General features: G+C 45.7%; 2 protein-coding genes across 6 annotated transcripts in view; both read right to left on the reverse strand.

Moving 5' to 3' along the window:
- Positions 1-17,709, reverse strand: part of TSPEAR (thrombospondin type laminin G domain and EAR repeats) — a 184,109-nt gene that overhangs the window by 27,095 nt on the left and 139,305 nt on the right. For 3 of the 5 annotated variants that reach the window (XR_014076760.1, XM_081570088.1, XM_081570085.1), the window contains exon 1: positions 4,901-5,034. The exons of the other annotated variants lie outside the window; for them this stretch is intronic. Coding sequence is in view for 2 of the 3 variants with exons in the window: in XM_081570088.1 (XP_081426214.1) it covers positions 4,901-4,984 (84 nt within the window). In the remaining variant the exon portion in view is untranslated. Of the gene's footprint in view, positions 1-4,900; positions 5,035-17,709 lie in introns of those variants that run through there. 5 annotated transcript variants of the gene reach the window in all.
- LOC145538294 (uncharacterized) lies at positions 13,430-14,044 on the reverse strand. Its single transcript, XM_081570093.1, has one exon. It carries the CDS (start codon positions 14,042-14,044, stop codon positions 13,430-13,432), a length of 615 nt encoding a protein of 204 aa, XP_081426219.1.

Genomic DNA, 17,709 nt, shown 5'->3' on the forward strand with positions numbered 1-17,709 from the left:
GTCCTGAGTGAGGGCAGCCACCCAGCCCAGGTCAGGACAGAGGACCGAGTCACAGGTGGAACCTGAGCCCGGCTGGCCCTGGGGTGACATGCCAGGTCAGCAGCAGGGTTCCAGGGCTGAGGTTGGGAGGCAGCAAGCAGGGCGGGAGCACACAGGCTTGCAGAGCAGGGACACACAGGAGGCCGGGCGGCAGCAGCTGGGCTGGCAGGAGGAGGTGGGCCCGTAGCAGGCGGGGCGGCACAAAGGGCGGCACAGGAGGGACACGGAGGAGGAGGGCCTGCAGCAGGACAAGGGGGCTGAGCAGGGGGACGCCTCGCAGCACACGGGCCTGTAGCAGACAGGTGTGCAACAGATAGGCCTGCAGCAGACAGGTGTGCAACAGACAGGCCTGTAGCAGACAGGCTCACAGCAGGCCTGCTGCCAGGGGGAGGAGGTGCAACAGGAGGACTGGAAGCTAGACTGCTGGCAGCCGGAGACTGGGCAGGAGCCGCTGCAGGATGGCTGGCAGCAGGGGCTGGGCTCGCAGCTCACTGGGGCGCAGAGGAGGGTCAGGCGGGGGGCTGGGGCACAGCAGCTGGGGGCGCAGCAGGGGGGCTCGCAGCAGCTCTCTGGACAGTCGTAGCTGAGGTCGCCAGAGCAGATGGACAGGGTGGAGGCAGCCATGGTGGAGGTGATGGGGCTGGAAGAGGTGTCCGTGTGCGTGAGTGTATGAGCTGTGTGTGTGAGGTGCTTGGGGATGCAGGGCTTTTATACCTGGCCCGTGGCTTGTGTTGTCCCCACAGGAGACTCCCAGGCCCTCCCTTCCTTGTTGGCGTTGAGAGCTGGCTGCAGGAGCCCCTCATTAGTGCTGGCGTAGTTTCCACAATAGTTTTCACTCATTAAACTTGTGAGTATAAATATCCCATGTTGCAGGATGTTTTCCTATTTCACCTTTGTTTGGCTCCAGAAAAGATATAGAAAATATCTGAGGTAAGATCCGAAAAGAAATCAACCCTGAGTATTCATTGGAAGGACCGATGCTGAAGCTGCAGCTCCAATCCTTTGGCCACCTGATTCAAAGAGCTGACTCATTAGAAAAGACCCTGATGCTGGGAAAGATTAAAGCAGGAGGAGCAGGGACAACACAGAACGACTTGGTTAGATAGCATCATTGACTCAAGGGACATGAGTTTGAGCAAGCTCTGGGAGATGGTGAAGGACAGGGAGGCCTGTTGTGCTGTAGTCCATGGGGTCATGAAGAGTGGGACACGACTGAGCAACTGAACAACAGGAACAATGCTGAGTGAAGGAAGGAAGGAAGGAAGGAAGGAAGGAAGGAAGTTTCCTCAGCAAGGAAGTTTCTGTAAATAGATGAGGAAGCCCAGGCACAGAGACGTTAAGCAACCATCTCAAGGTCACACAGCCCAAAGTATCAGGACTGGGACTGGAAGCCAGTCATCTGTATATAGGATCAAGGCTCTTATCCAGGCCTTCCCCCAGGCCTACGTCAGTGCTAGACACAGAAGAAGCATGTGTCCAAGGAAATTTACCACCAGGCAGCTGAGCTGAAAATTTACAACAGAGGTGGGAAAGAGGGAAATTAACACCACAGAAAATCAACTCTGTGGTTTTCAGGACAAACACTGCTAGTTCCTCCAAAGCACAGAGGTAAAGTATGCATGCTTGCTCAGGTGCTCAGCCGTGTCCGACTCTTTGTGACCCCATGGACTGCAGCATGCCAGGTTCCTCTGTCCATGGGATTCTCCAGGCAAGAATACTGGAGTGAGGTGCCACTTCTTACTCCAACGGAGGTAAAGCATAAATCCCCAAATATGATGAGAGAAAATGTAATAAACAGACCATGTGTTTTGCTGACACCAAACGTGATCCCTCAGTTGCTAACAAGGAAGAGGGAAGAGATAGGATAAAACAGTAAAGACAGGACTGAACACGAAGAACTCTGATCTGACGCACCAAGTTGCATGTGTTTGGACTGGAAGGGCCTCATGAATTCAAGAGCATCGGATTTTTAGAGCCCACCCTAGACATACATTGGCAGTTTTTAAATGAACCGAATAAAGGGCAGATCCATCTCCAGGCAGGAAGAAATGGCCAACAGTCTGGAAATGAACCCTGACCGGGCAGATCCCAGACCTCTCCCACTAAACAGTGAAAGACAGAGCTTCTGGGGGAACACTGGGGACTAAGGCAGATTTTTTATTTTTTCAAAATATTGCATATTTTTCCTGCATTTGCAGACAAATTCTTTAACACTAGTGCCACCTGGGAAGCCCCTTGTATCTTTCTCAAGCAAAGTGAACAGCAGTATATTTTCACATAAGCAAGAGCTTGGAAAACACTCTACTCATGTTTCCCTCTTGGAGAAACATTTAAAGAAACAAGACAGGCTAAGATGGCGGAGGAATAGGACGGGGAGACCACTCTCTCCTCCACAAATTTATCGAAAGAACATCTGAACGCTGACCAAACTTCACAAAACTACTTCTGAAGGCTGGCTGAGGACGTCAGGCTTCCACAAAAACAGCGCATTATCTTCAAAAGAGGTAGGAGAAATTATAAAAGATAAAAAGAGAGACAAAAGAGTTAGGGATGGAGACCCGTCCCGGGGAGGGAGTCGTAAAAGAGGAGGAATTTCCAAGCACCAGGAAACCCTCTCACCGGCGGGTGTGGGGGAGGATTTCTTATCTCGGAGGGCAACGTAACTGGGAGGAAAAAATAAATAAAATCCACAGATTACGTGCCTAAAGCAACTCCCAGCAAAGAACCCCAGACGCTCGCATCATCCGCCACCAGCAAGTGGGGGCTGAACGGAGAGGAGCGGGCGGCATTGCCTAGGGTAAGGACCGGGCCCGAGTGCCCCGAGGGCAATCTGAGGGAGCTAACGTGAGATAGTAACCTAAACTGTGGGACAGCGAGAGAGAGAGAACTATCCCGCGAAAAGCCCAACTCTAAGGCACTGCCGGCCCGCTCACAGAACAAAGGACTGAGCGATACCAGAGGAGAGCTAGCCGGCTGCGGACCGCCCCATCCCCCGCCGGACACAGCGGGCAGGCGGGGCCCGCCAGAGCCGGAAAGGGGCAAACTCGGCTCCAGAGAGGGCACCCCCTACCAAACTGCAAACAGGCTCCCAGTTTCTAAGCAAAGACTGCCTGAGATCCCGGAGGGTCGACAGACGCCGGGAGGGTCGCAGCCAGAGACCAGCTCCCCAGAACCAACACAAAGCACACCAGAGCCGGGCGCGCCCGTAAACCGAGGCGGGGACCAGGGAGGTGATAAGCCGCACCGCCCCAACAGGGGAGAGCGCCCTCGCCAAACTCCTGGCCGCCTGGGCAGCTCCGACCGGGAACGGCACAAGCCGCGGGCGAAACCGAGTCTGCGCCTTTGTGGAGTAACCGGGAGCCTGAACCTGAGCGGCTTAGACCTGGGAAGTGCACGCAGCTCAGGGCCCGCTCCCCGGCCGAGTAACCTGAAGCCTGAGCAGGGTAGACGGGGAAAGCACACACGCCGTGAGCGGGGGCGAACCCAGTGCGGCCGAGACACTGCGAGCTTACCACACACACGCCAGAATTGCAGTGTTCCTTCCTCCCCACAGCACGATTGAACAAGCGAACCTAAAGAGATCACCTCCACCGCTTTGTTGCAGGGCGGAAATTAGATACTGAAGAGATCTCCAAACAGAAGCCAAATAAACAGAGGGAAGCGCTTTGGAAGGGACAGGCCAACAGATTAAGATCCCTGTAGTTAATACCGATTGCATTGAAAAGGACCTATAGATCTTGAAAAGTATAAGCAGGAATAAGGATCTATCTAAAACTGAGCAGATCCCACACTGCTCACAACAGCTCCAGAGAAAGTCCGGGAGATATATATTTTTTACTATTATTATTATTTTTTTTTAATTAAAAAAATTTTTTTTTTCTCTTCTTTCCTTTTTCTTCAAGTCCTCTATTACACCTTTAACTTTCATTTTCATAACCCACTATTAACTTGCAAAAAAAAAAAAAACCCTATTTTTGAAGCAAACTACATACATATATCTTATACCTTTTGTGTTTTCTTTTTTTTAATGTTTTTTTCCTGTTCTACATTTTTTTACTGTTTCTTTTTTTACTGTTTTACTGTTTTTTTTTCTTTTTACACTGTTTCCTTTTTTTCTTTTTTTTTTTTAGATTGTAAGTTTTATAAGAGTCTAACCTCTACTCTAGATTTTTAATCTTTGTTTTACATATTTGATATCAATTTTGTACATTTAAGAACCCAATCTTTAGGACCCATTTTTACTCAGGAGTGTGATCACTGGCCTGATCACTCTCTCCCCCTATTGATGCTCTTTCTTCTCCCTCAGGAAACCTCTATCTCCCACCCTCCTCCTTCTCTTCTCAACCCAATTCTGTGAATCTCTGAGGGTGTTCTGGGTACCGGAGAACACTTCAGGAACAGGATACTGCCCAGATCTCTCTCTCCCCTCTTAATTCCTCCCTTTCTACTCATGCTCACCTCTGTTACCTTCCTCCCCCCTCTCTATGTATCTCTGTGAATCACTCTGAGGGTTCCAAACTGTGGAAAGCACAGAGGGAAGTGCTTACTGGCTAGATTGCTCTCTCCACATTTGAATTCCCCTCTTCCCCTCCTGGTCACCTCCACCCACCCCCCCCACCTCATCTCTCCATGTAACTCAGTGAACCTTTCTTGGTATCCCTCACTGTGGAGAATCTTTTCACCATTAACCTAAAAGTTTTATTATTGAGGCTGTATGGAAGGAGAAGTCTTGAGGCTACTGCAAGAATAAGACTGAAAGCCAGGGGAAACATTAATTAATAAGAGACCATCCAATAGCCTCCATAAATACACTGAAACCAAGCTCCACCCAAGAGACAATAAGTTCCAGAGCAAGACATACCACGCAAATTCTCCAGCAACGCAGGAACATAGACCTGAGCATCAATATACAGGCTGCCCAGAGGCACACCAAATCCATAGACATCTCAAAAATTAATACTGGTCACTCCATTACACTCTAGAGAGCAGAAATCCAGCTCCACCCACCAGAACACCGACACAAGCTCCCCCAACCAGGAAGCCTTGACAAGCCACCTGTCCAACCCCAACCGCAGTGAGGAACCTCCACAACAAAGAGGAACTTCATACTACCAGAATACAGAAGGGCCACGCCTAACACAGCAATCTAAACAAGATGAAAAGGCAGAGAAATACTCAGCAAGTAAAGGAAAATGAGAAATGCCCACAAAGCCAAACAAAAGAGGAGGAGATAGGGAATCTATCTGAAAAAGAATTTAGAATAAGGATAATAAAAATGATCCAAAATCTTGAAAGCAAAATGGAGTTACAGATAAATAGCCTGGAGACAAAGATTGAGAAGATGCAAGAAATGTTTATCAAGGACTTAGAAGAAATAAAAAGGAGTCAATATAGAATGAATAATGAAATAAAGGAGATAAAAGACACTCTGGAGGGAACCAACAGTAGAATAACGGAGGCAGAAGATAGGATAAGTGAGGTAGAAGATAGAATGATGGAAATAAACGAAGCAGAGAGGAAAAAAGAATCAAAAGAAATGAGGAAAACCTCCGGGACCTCTGGGACAATATGAAACGCCCCAACATTCGAATCATAGGAGTCCCAGAAGAAGAAGATAAAAGGAAAGGCCATGAAAAAATACTCGAGGAGATAATAGTTGAGAATTCCCCTAAATTGAGGAAAGAAATAGTCACAGAAGTCCAAGAAACCCAGAGAGTTCCAAACAGGATAAACCCAAGGCGAAACACCCCAAGACACATATTAATCAAATTAACAAAGATCAAACACAAAGAACAAATATGAAAAGCAGCAAGGGAAAAACAACAAATAACACACAAGGGGATCCCCATAAGGATAACAGCTGATCTTTCAATAGAAACCCTTCAGGCTAGAAGGGAATGGCAGGACATACTTAAAGTAATGAAAGAGAATAATCTACAACCCAGATTACTGTACCCAGCAAGGATCTCATTCAGATATGAAGGAGAATTCAAAACTTTACAGACAAGCAAGAGCTGAGGGAATTCAGCACCACCAAACCAGCTCTCCAGCAAATGCTAAAGGATCTTCTCTAAACAGGAAACACAGAAAGGATGTTTCAACACGAACTCAAAACAACAAAGTAAATGGCAACGGGATCATACTTATCAATAATTACCTTAAATGTAAATGGGTTGAATGCCCCAACCAAAAGACAAAGGCTTGCTGAATGGATACAAAAACAAGACCCCTATATATGCTGTCTACAAGAGACCCACCTCAAAACTAGGGACACACACAGGCTGAAAGTGAAAGGATGGAAAAACATATTCCATGCAAACGGAGACCAAAAGAAAGCAGGAGTCGCAATACTCATTTCAGATAAAATAGACTTTAAAATAAAGGATGTGAAAAGGGACAAAGAAGGACACTACATAAAGATCAAAGGATCAATTCAAGAAGAAGACGTAACAATCATAAATATATATGCACCCAACATAGGAGCACCATAATATATAAGGCAAATACTAACAAGTATGAAAGGGGAAATTAACAATAACACAATAATAGTGGGAGACTTTAATACTCCACTCACGCATATGGATAGATCAACTAAACAGAAAATTAACAAGGAAACACAAACTTTAAATGATACAATAGACAAATTAGATTTAATTGATATTTACAGGAGTTTCCACCCCAAAACAATCAATTTTACCTTTTTCTCAAGTGCACATGGAACTTTCTCCAGGATAGATCACATCCTGGGCCATAAATCTAGCCTTGGTAAATTCAAAAAAATTGAAATCATCCCAGCCATCTTCTCTGACCACAATGCAGTAAGATTAGACCTCAATTACAGGAAAAAAACTATTAAAAGTTCCAACATATGGAGGCTAAACAACACGCTTCTGAATAACCAACAAATCACAGAAGAAATCAAAAAAGAAATAAAATTATGCATAGAAACGAATGAAAATGAAAACACAACAACCCAAAACCTATGGGACACTGTAAAAGCAATACTAAGGGGAAGGTTCATAGCAATACAGGCGTACCTCAAGAAACAAGAAAAAAATCAAATAAATCAACTAACTCTACACCTAAAGCAACTAGAGAAGGAAGAAATGAAAAACCCCAGGGTCAGTAGAAGGAAAGAAATCTTAAAAATTAGGGCAGAAATAAATGCAAAAGAAACAAAAGAGACCATAGCAAAAATCAACAAAACTAAAAGCTGGTTTTTCGAGAAGATAAACAAAATTGACAAGCCATTAGCCAGACTCATCAAGAAACAAAGGGAGAAGAATCAGATCAACAAAATTAGAAATGAAAATGGAGAGATCACAACAGACTCCACAGAAATACAAAGGATCATAAGAGACTACTACCAACAGCTATATGCCAATAAAATGGACAACTTGGAAGAAATGGACAAATTCTTAGAAAAGTATAACTTTCCAAAACTGAACCATGAAGAAATAGAAGATCTTAACAGACCCATCACAAGCACGGAAATCGAAACTGTAATCAGAAATCTTCCAGCAAACAAAAGCCCAGGACCAGACGGCTTCACAGCGGAATTCTACCAAAAATTTAGAGAAGAGCTAACACCTATCCTACTCAAACTCTTCCAGAAAATTGCAGAAGATGGTAAACTTCCAAACTCATTCTATGAGGCCACCATCACCCTAATTCCAAAACCAGACAAAGATGTCACAAAAAAGGAAAACTACAGGCCAATATCACTGATGAACATAGATGCAAAAATCCTTAATAAAATTCTAGCAAACAGAATCCAACATCATATTAAAAAGATCATACATCATGACCAAGTGGGCTTTATCCCAGGAATGCAAGGTTTTTTTAACATCCGCAAATCAATCAATGTAATACACCACATTAACAAATTGAAAGAAAAAAACCATATGGTTATCTCAATAGATGCAGAAAAAGCCTTTGACAAAATTCAGCATCCATTTATGATTAAAACCCTCCAGAAAGCAGGAATAGAAGGAACATATCTCAATATAATAAAAGCTATATATGACAAACCCACAGCAAACATTATCCTCAATGGTGAAAAATTGAAAGCATTTCCCCTAAAGTCAGGAACAAGGCAAGGATGCCCACTTTCACCACTACTATTCAACATAGTTTTGGAAGTTTTGGCCACAGCAATCAGAGCTGAAAAAGAAATAAAAGGAATACAGATAGGAAAAGAAGAAGTAAAACTCTCACTGTTTGCAGATGACATGATCCTCTACATAGAAAACTCTAAAGACTCTACTAGAAAATTACTAGAGTTGATCAATGAATATAGTAAAGTTGCAGGATATAAAATTAACACACAGAAATCCCTTGCATTCCTATACTCCAATATTGAGAAAACAGAAAGAGAAATTAAGGAAACAATACCATTCACCATTGCATCAAAAAGAATAAAATACTTAGGAATATATCTACCTAAAGAAACAAAAGACTTATATATAGAAAACTATAAAACACTGACGAAAGAAATCAAAGAGGACACAAACAGATGGAGAAATATACCGTGTTCATGGATTGGAAGAATTAATATAGTGAAAATGAGTATACTACCCAAAGCAATCTATAGATTCAATGCAATCCCTATCAAGCTACCAATGGTATTTTTCACAGAACTAGAACAAATCATCTCACAATTTGTGTGGAAATATAAGAAACCTCGAATAGCCAAAGCAATCTTGAGGAAGAAGAATGGAACTGGAGGAATCAACCTGCCTGACTTCAGGCTCTACTACAAAGCCACAGTCATCAAGACAGTATGGTACTGGCACAAAGATAGAAATATAGATCAATGGAACAAAATAGAAAGCCCAGAGATAAACCCACGCACATATGGACACCTTATCTTCGACAAAGGAGGCAAGAATATACAATGGAGAAAAGACAATCTCTTTAACAAGTGGTGCTGGGAAAACTGGTCAACCACTTGTAAAAGAATGAAACTAGAACACTTCCTAACACCGTACACAAAAATAAACTCAAAATGGATTAAAGATCTAAACGTAAGACCAGAAACAATAAAACTCCTAGAGGAAAACATAGGCAAAACACTCTCCGACATAAATCATAGCAGGATCCTCCATGACCCACCTCCCAGGATATTGGAAATAAAAGCAAAAATAAACAAATGGGACCTAATTAAAATTAAAAGCTTTTGCACAACAAAGGAAACTATAAACAAGGTGAAAAGACAGCCTTCAGAATGGGAGAAAATAATAGCAAATGAAGCAACAGACAAACAATTAATATCAAAAATATACAAGCAACTTCTGCAGCTGAATTCCCGAAAAATAAACGACCCAATCAAAAAATGGGCCAAAGAACTAAACAGACATTTCTCCAAAGAAGACATACAGATGGCTAACAAACACATGAAAAGATGCTCAACATCACTCATTATTAGAGAAATGCAAATCAAAACCACAATGAGGTATCATTTCACACCAGTCAGAATGGCTGCTATCCAAAAGTCTACAAGCAATAAATGCTGGAGAGGGTGTGGAGAAAAGGGAACCCTCTTACACTGTTGGTGGGAATGCAAACTAGTACAGCCACTATGGAGAACAGTGTGGAGATTCCTTAAAAAACTGGGAATAGAACTGCCATATGACCCAGCAATCCCACTGCTGGGCATATACACCGAGGAAACCAGAATTGAAAGAGACGCGTGTACCCCAGTGTTCATCGCAGCACTGTTTACAATAGCCAGGACATGGAAGCAACCTAGATGTCCATCAGCAGACGAATGGATAAGGAAGCTGTGGTACATATACACAATGGAATATTACTCAGCCATTAAAAAAAATACATTTGAATCGGTTCTACTGAGATGGATGAAACTGGAGCCCATTATACAGAGTGAAGTAAGCCAGAAAGAAAAACACCACTACAGTATACTAATGCATATATATGGAATTTGAAAGATGGTAATGATAACCCTATATGCGAGACAGAATAAGAGACACAGATGCATGGAACAATTTTATGGACTCTGAGGGAGAAGGTGAGGGTGGGACGTTCTGGGAGAATAGCATTGAAACATGTATATTATCATATGTGAAACAGAACACCATTCCATGTTCGATGCATGTGACAAGGGCTCAGGGCCGGGGCAATGGGATGATCCAGAAGGATGGGATGGGGAGGGAGGTGGGTGGGGGGTCCAGGAAGGGGAACACATGTAAACCCATGGCTGATTCATGTCAATGTATGGCAAAAACTATTACAATATTGTAAAGTAATTAGCCCCCAACTAAAATAAATAAATTTATAAAAAAAAAAAAAAAGAAAGAAACAAGACAAATGATGGGACTGCCCTGGAGGCCCAGGGGTTAAGAATCCACCTTCCAGTGCATGGGGTGTGGGTTCAGTCCCCCGTCAGGGAGCCAAGACACCACAGGCCCCTCAGCAAGAAAAACCGAAACATAAAAAAGAAGCAATGTGGTAACAAATTCAATAAAGACTTTAAAAATTGTCCACATTAAAAAAATCTTACAAACAAAAACCAGAAAGAAAGAAGACAAAGGACCGAGTGACGAAACATACAGGAGCACATGGGGAACTGGGCAGGTGTAGGTGAGAAGAAAAGGAAAAAAGTCTAAACAGCGAGAGCAATGGGTTCTGTTGGTACATACAAAGTCTGATCCTTCCCAGGCAGTGACCCTGGTGAGGTTCTGATAATTTATTAATATCACATGTACTGAAATGCTACGCTTTTGTATTGTTGTTGATGTTCAGTAGCTAAGTTAAGTCCATTCTCTGCGATCCTATGGACTGCGGCATGGCAGGCTCCTCTGTCCCCCACTATCTCCCAGAGTCTGCTAAAAATCTTACCCACTGAGTCGATGATGCTATCTAAGAATCTCACCCTCTGCCACCCTCTTCTCCTTTTGCTGTCAATCATTCCCAACTTTAGAGTCTTTCCTAATGAGTCAGCTCTTCGCATCAGGTGGCCAAAGGAATGGAGCTTCAGCTTTACCATCAGTCCTTCCAAAGGAATATTCAGGCTTGATCTCCTTGCTGTCCAAGGGACTCTCAAGAGTCTTCTCCAATACCACAGTTCAACAGCATCAGTTCTTTGGTGCTCAGTCTTCTTGATGGTCCAACTCTCACATCCATACATGACTACTGGAAAACCTATAGCTTTGACTAGACAGACCTTTGCTGGCAAAGTAATGTCTCTGCTTCTTAATATGCTGTCTCTGTTGGTCATAGCTTTTCTTCCAAGGAGCAAGCATCTTTTCATTTCATGGCTGCAGTCACCATCTGCAGTGATTTTTGAGCCCCCCAAAATAAAGTCTGTCACTGTTTCCATCGTTTCCCCATCTAATTCCCATGAAATGATGGGACCAGATGCCATGATCTTAGTTTTTTGAACGTTGAGCGTCATGTCAGCTTTTTCACTCTCCTCTTTCACCCTCATCAAGAGGCTCTTTAGTTTCTCTTCACTTTCGGCCATAAGGGTGGTATCATCTGTATAACTCAGGTTGTTGATATTTCTCCTAGCAATCTTGATTGCAGCTTGTACTTCATCCCGCCTGGCATTTCGCATGATGTACTCTGCATATAAGCTAAATAAGCAGGGTGACAATATACAGCTTTGATACTCTTTTCTCAATTTGGAAACAGTCCGCTGTTATATATCCAGTTATAATCGTTGCTTCTTGACCCACATACAGGTTTCTCAGGAGACAGGTAAGGTGGTCTGGTGTTTCCATCCCTTTAAAAGTTTTGCATATATTGGGTTTAATAAAATGTAATTAAATAAACTCTACCTGTCTTTTTTCACTTTTAAATGTGGCTATTATAATAGTTGGGCTTCCCCTGTGGCTTAGCAGTAAGGAATTCACCTGCCAGCAGGAACTGCAGGAGACACAGATTTGATCCCTGGGTCAGGAAGTACCCCTGGAGGAAGGCACAGAAACCCACTCCTGTACTCCTGCCTGGAGAATCTCATGGACAGAAGAATCGGGCAGGTTACAGTCCATAAGGTCACAAAGAATCAGACATGCTTGAAGCAACTCAGCACACACTCATGCACATTATAATAGGTACAATTACATTTGAGGCCCCCAGTCAAGGCCCTTCATGCTGTCCTGCAGGTGTTTGCCTACCCAGCACTGTCCCTACAGGGCCAGGGTATGTCCCTCCTCTCCGTATTTCTCAGGAGGGATAGCTGCCTTAATACTTGAATTCCTGTGGGCATCACCCAGTGAGCACCTGCCATTTCCAAAACCCCATCCCCCTTGGCTGTCGGTCCCTGTGATGGATAGCTTCAAGTGTCAACTTGACGAGGCCATGGTGTCCACTTGTCTGGGTAAACATGTCTGGATGTCATGACACAGTTGTTTCTTAGGTGAGATCGATACTGATATCAGTGGACTCTGAGCAAAACAGATTGCCCTATAAAATGTGGGTGGGCCTCACCCAAGTAGTTGAAGACCTTGAGACCAGACCAAGGTCCCCCAAGGAGGAAGAGACTGTACCAGCAGGTCAACTGTAGCTGCAACACCAACTCTTCCCTGGAACCTCACCCTGCAGATTGGGGTCTTGCCCGCCTGTGTAAGCTAGCTCCTAAACATCAATCACTGCATATGTGCACATGTCTAATTGGCTCTTTCTCTGGAGAACCCTGACTCACACAACCTCCCAGCATCACTGCATGTGGCTCTCACCATCCAGACCTCCGCACACAGAGGGAAGCACTCACACTCTTGTCCAGGGCACCAGAGAACGGCTGGCACTGGCCTGTCTGAAGCTGTTTCTGGAGGAAGCTTTACGTATTCAAAGCAGATGCTTTTTAAACGGGGTCTCCTTTGTCCCTAGTGAGGCCTCATGCTTCCAGTGTGCATGCCCGGGGCCTGAACATGCGCCCCACTGCCACCCCATCACTCACTGCATGCAGGGGTCTACAGGTGAGCAGGATACTTGGGCCAGAGGCTGCAGTGGATCTATGGCCACAGGACACCCAGGCAGAGAGCAGCAGGGCGTGGTTAGCCATGCCTGATGCTGTTACTGTCCTGGATGCAGCTCAAGGCCAGGTTTCTAAACCGGCCCAGCCCACTCTCTACAACAAAGGTCTTCCCAGGGTTTGAACAGATATGCACTCAAGGCACAGAGAGGGCATGACAATGGCTTTATTTCTCAACAGGCAGACCCCTCACCTAGGTCAGGACAAAATCCATGACCAACAAGGATGGAGAGCAGGATGCTTGCTGACACTCAGGGCCTGGAGGGAACCAGGAGCCAGCCAAGGCTGCTAACAGGAAATTCTGGGGCAGAAGGAGACCCCAGACCGGGCTCAAGTCTACGGAAGTTTCAGGTGAAAGTCAGCATTGGCCCTGGAAGGAGTTGGCAATGTGCCAGGTCAGCAACAGGGCTCCGGGGCCGAGGTTGGGATGCAGCAAGCAGGGCGGGAGCACACGGGCCGGCAGAGCAAGGACACGCAGGAGGCTGGGCGGCAGCAGCTGGGCTGGCAGGAGGGGGTGGGCACGCAGCAGGCGGTGTGGCACACGGGGCGGCAGAGGAGGGACACGGAGGAGGAGGGTCTGCAGTAGGACGAGGGGGCTGAGCAGGGGGACGCCTCACAGCACACGGGCCTGCAACAGATAGGTGTGCAGCAAACAGGCCTGCAGCAGACGGGCCTGCAGCAGACGGGCTCACAACAGGCCTGCTGGCAGGGAGAGGAGGTGCAACAGGAGGACTGGCAGCTAGACCGCTGGCAGCACAAGGCCGGGCAGGAGCTGCTGCAGGCTGGCTGGCAGCAGGGGCTGGATTCGCAGCTCACTGGGGTGCAGAGGAGGGTCAGGCGAGGGGCTGGGGTGCAGCAGCCGGTGGCACAGCAGGGGGGCTCGCAGCAGCTCTCTGGACAGTCTTCCACCTGCCAGGAGGAGCCGGTGCAGGAGTCCCAGGACCCGGGCAGGCAGACCCGGCTGCCGTAGCTCAGGTCACTGGAGCAGACAGACAGGGCGGAGGTGGCCATGGTGGAGGCGGTGGGGCTGGAGGAGGGTGAGGATGTGAGTGTGTGTGAGTGAGTCTGTGCGAGCTGCTCAGGGCTGTGGGCCTTTTATACCCCTTCCAGGTATGTGTTGGTCCAGCTGAAGGCTCCCTGAGGCTTCCCTTTCCTTGTTGGTGTTTTGAGCCCCTATCACTTCTCGTTTATTTACACGAGTTTGCTGCTTGTAAAATGCATGTTCTGGTTGAGAGCTGGACCACTCCTGAGTTGTGTGAGCTTCTCTAAGCAAACACAGGTCTAATTTAGTGTCCCTTGAGGGCTGGATCCCCCTGAGCTGTATGAGGTTCTCTAAGCAAACACAGGACTAACCTAGGGTCCCGAAGCCCCACCCATGTGTGCTTGCCAGCTGCTCCCCTCCCACCTGTCTCCATGGCTCTGCAGGTGAGGGGCTGTGAACCCCCCATCTCAGTGACTGGGCATCGCAGAGCTTAAAGTTGGGACAGTGCTGTCACCTGCTGTAGGACGTCTCCCCCAAGCACCAGGGCTGAACAGTGGACAGACCAGCCAAAGGGAGAAGGAGTAAGAGAGAAGAACCGAGACATGTCTCAAGCACAGAGCAGGATGGAGGGAAGGTCCAGCTCCATCAGATGGGGTTTCCAGAGAGACAACATGTGCAGCAAAGGGAGAAACAGAACATTTTCCAGAGAGAAGGGAAAGAAACATGGTGCTTCAGATTTGGAACTTTGACCAAACACACGACAGGATGAATGGAAAACGGTGTGTAGCTGACACACTGGTGAAATGTCTGACATTAAATACGAGGAAACAGCCTAAAACCTTCCAGAGAGTTTGGCATCCGACTTCACTCAGCCAATCAACATACCTGAAGACAGTGGAAGGAAATCTTGAAAGTCTGAGGGAAGTGGCATATCAGGTGGATGGAGATTAGAGCATTTCGGATAAGACAGCTATTCTGAAAAGAAGCCACCTGTACACCATCTACAAAAAACACCTTGAGAGTACACGGTCCAGAAAAAGAGCAAGCCCAAACGCAGGCAGAAGATAAAAAATAATAATAAAGAACAACGAAGTCAGCAAAAAGCAGACTAAGGGAGAGGAAGTCCATCAGCTTGCCCCTATGGAAGCAAGTACCTGCTAGCGGCCCTACCCCTCTGGCCTTCGACCCACACTTTGCCATGCGCAGTTCTCTGAGTTTTGACAAACGCAGACACACCCCCACCAGACCATACAGGCCCCCAAACTCCTGTTGCACGAGAACCAGCTCCTCCCTCGGTCCAAAGCCCCAACCAGTGGTGATTCAAAATCACTGCAGTTGTGTCTTTTCTAGGGGGTCACATGCATGGAATCATACACCAGGTGGCCTTTGGGGTCTGGCTTCTTTCGCTCAGCAAAATGCAGTGGCCGTGGTGCTGAGTGCATCCGAGGCTCATCCCTCTTCCTGCTGTGTAGCGTCCGTGGTGAGGGCGCTCCAACGTCTGTTCACTGGACAGTTGGGAGACATTTTCGTGACGTTTTTGATGATTATGAACAAACCTGCTGTCAATGTTCTCTGTGTACAGGTTTTTTGTGATCGTACTTTCATTTCTCTAGGATAAACACTCAGCTGCGGCATAGCTGGATCAGATGGGAACTGTATTTTAGCTTGATAGGAACCTGCTAAGCTCTTTCCCCTAGTGGCTGTGCCATTCTGCATTCCCAACACATGCGTGAAAGTTCTCGTGGCTGTGCATCCTTGGCCAACAGTCGATATTGTGAGGTTTTTAATGCTGGCCATTCTAATAGGTGTGAGGGCTTCCCAGATGGCTCGGTGGTTAACAATCCACCTGCCAATGCCGGAGATGTGAGCTCGATCTCTGGGGTGGGAAAATCTTCTGAAGAGGGAAATAGCAACCCACTCCAGTATTCTTGCCTGGGAAATCCCATGGACAGAGGAGTCTGGCAGGCTGCAGTCCATGGGGTCGCAAAGAGTTAAACACAACTTAGTGACTAAACAGGGCTTCCCTCATAGCTCAGTTGGTAAAGAATCCACCTGCAATGCAGGAGACCCTGATTCAACTCCTGGGTCGGGAAGATCTGCTGGAGGAGGGATAGGCTACCCACTCCGGTATTCTTGGACTTCCCTTGTGGCCCAACTGATAAAGAATATGCCTGCAATGCGGGAGACCTGGGTTCGATCCCTGGGTTGGGAAGATCCCCTGGAGAAGGGAAAGGCTACTCACTCCAGTATTCTGGCCTGGAGAATTAAGAGTCAGACACAACTGAGCAACTTTCACTTCACTTCACTTAGTGACTAAATAACAACAATAGGTATACAGTACTACCTTAGTATAATTCAAACTTGCATTTCCCCAAAGACCAGTGATATGTTCAGGTTCTCTAATGTACTTATTTGCCAAACTTTTCCACAGTGGCTGTGTCATTTATGATATTATTTTATGTATAAGAGCTCCAGTTTCTCCACATCCTTGCCAACACTGGCATGGTAATTGTTTTTAATTCTAGCCTTTCACATAGGTATGAAGGGGATCTTGTTGCAGTTGTAATTTGCACTTCCCTAATGAGGAATGATGTGGAGCATCATTTTATATGCTTATTTGCCATCCCTGCATCTTCTTTGGTATTTCTTCAAATCTTTAGGCCCTTTTCTTTGTTAGCTTTTCTTGATGTTGGATTTTGAGTGTTCTTTATATATTTTGGATACAAGTACTTTGGTCAGATGTGTGATTTGCAAATATTTTCTCCCAGTCTATGGCTTGAGTTTTCATTCTTTAAGAGTGTCTTTTGATGAACAAAATAGTTTCATACTGATAAAGTCCAGTGTATTAATTTTTTTCTTTTAGCGATCATGCTTTTGGTGTTGAATCTAAGAACTCTGCCTAACCACAAGGTCACAGAGATTTTCTCCTATGTTTTCCTCTGAAAGTTTAAAACTTTTACATTTTGTATTTAGCTCTCTGATAAATTTTGATTAAAGTTTTACATTAAGTAAAAATTGAGGTATGGGTCAAGGTTTATTTTGTTTGTTTGTTTTGCATATAGACATCCATTGTTCCAAACTGCCTTTGCACTTTTATCAAAAATCAGTTGATTTCATTTGTGTGGGCCTGTTTTTCTTTTCTGTATCATTCGTCTGGGACTGTACCTTTGCCAGCACTGGATTGTCTTGATTATTATAGCTTTATGCTAAATACTGAAGTCAGATAGGATAAAACCTCCAACTTTCTTAACTCATTTTCAAATTTTTTGGCTCCTTGAGCTCCTTTGCCTTTCCAAATAATTTTAGGGTCAACTTATTGGTACTAACAAAGAAATCCTGTTTTTTATTGGGATTACTTTGAATCCATAGATCAATTTGGAGGCGATGTGCTGTGTTTAGTCGCTTAGTCGTGTCCAACTCTTTGTGACCCCATGGACTGTAGCCTGCCAGGCTCCTCTGTCCATGGGGATTCTCCAGGCAAGAATCCTGGAGAGGGTTGCCAAGCCCTCCTCCAGGGGATCTTTCCAAGCCAGGGACTGAACCCATGTTTCCTGCATTGCAGGCAGATTCTCAAACATCTGAGCCACCAGGGAAGCCCAAGAGTACTGGAGTGGGTAGTCTATCCCTTCTCCAGGGGATCTTCCCAACCCAGGAGTCAAACCAGGGTAACCTGCATTTCAGGCAGATCCTTTAC

Source organism: Giraffa tippelskirchi, chromosome 2, assembly GCF_054371585.1.
Source record: "Giraffa tippelskirchi isolate mGirTip1 chromosome 2, T2T-mGirTip1v1.2.pri, whole genome shotgun sequence".
NCBI lineage: Eukaryota > Metazoa > Chordata > Mammalia > Artiodactyla > Giraffidae > Giraffa > Giraffa tippelskirchi.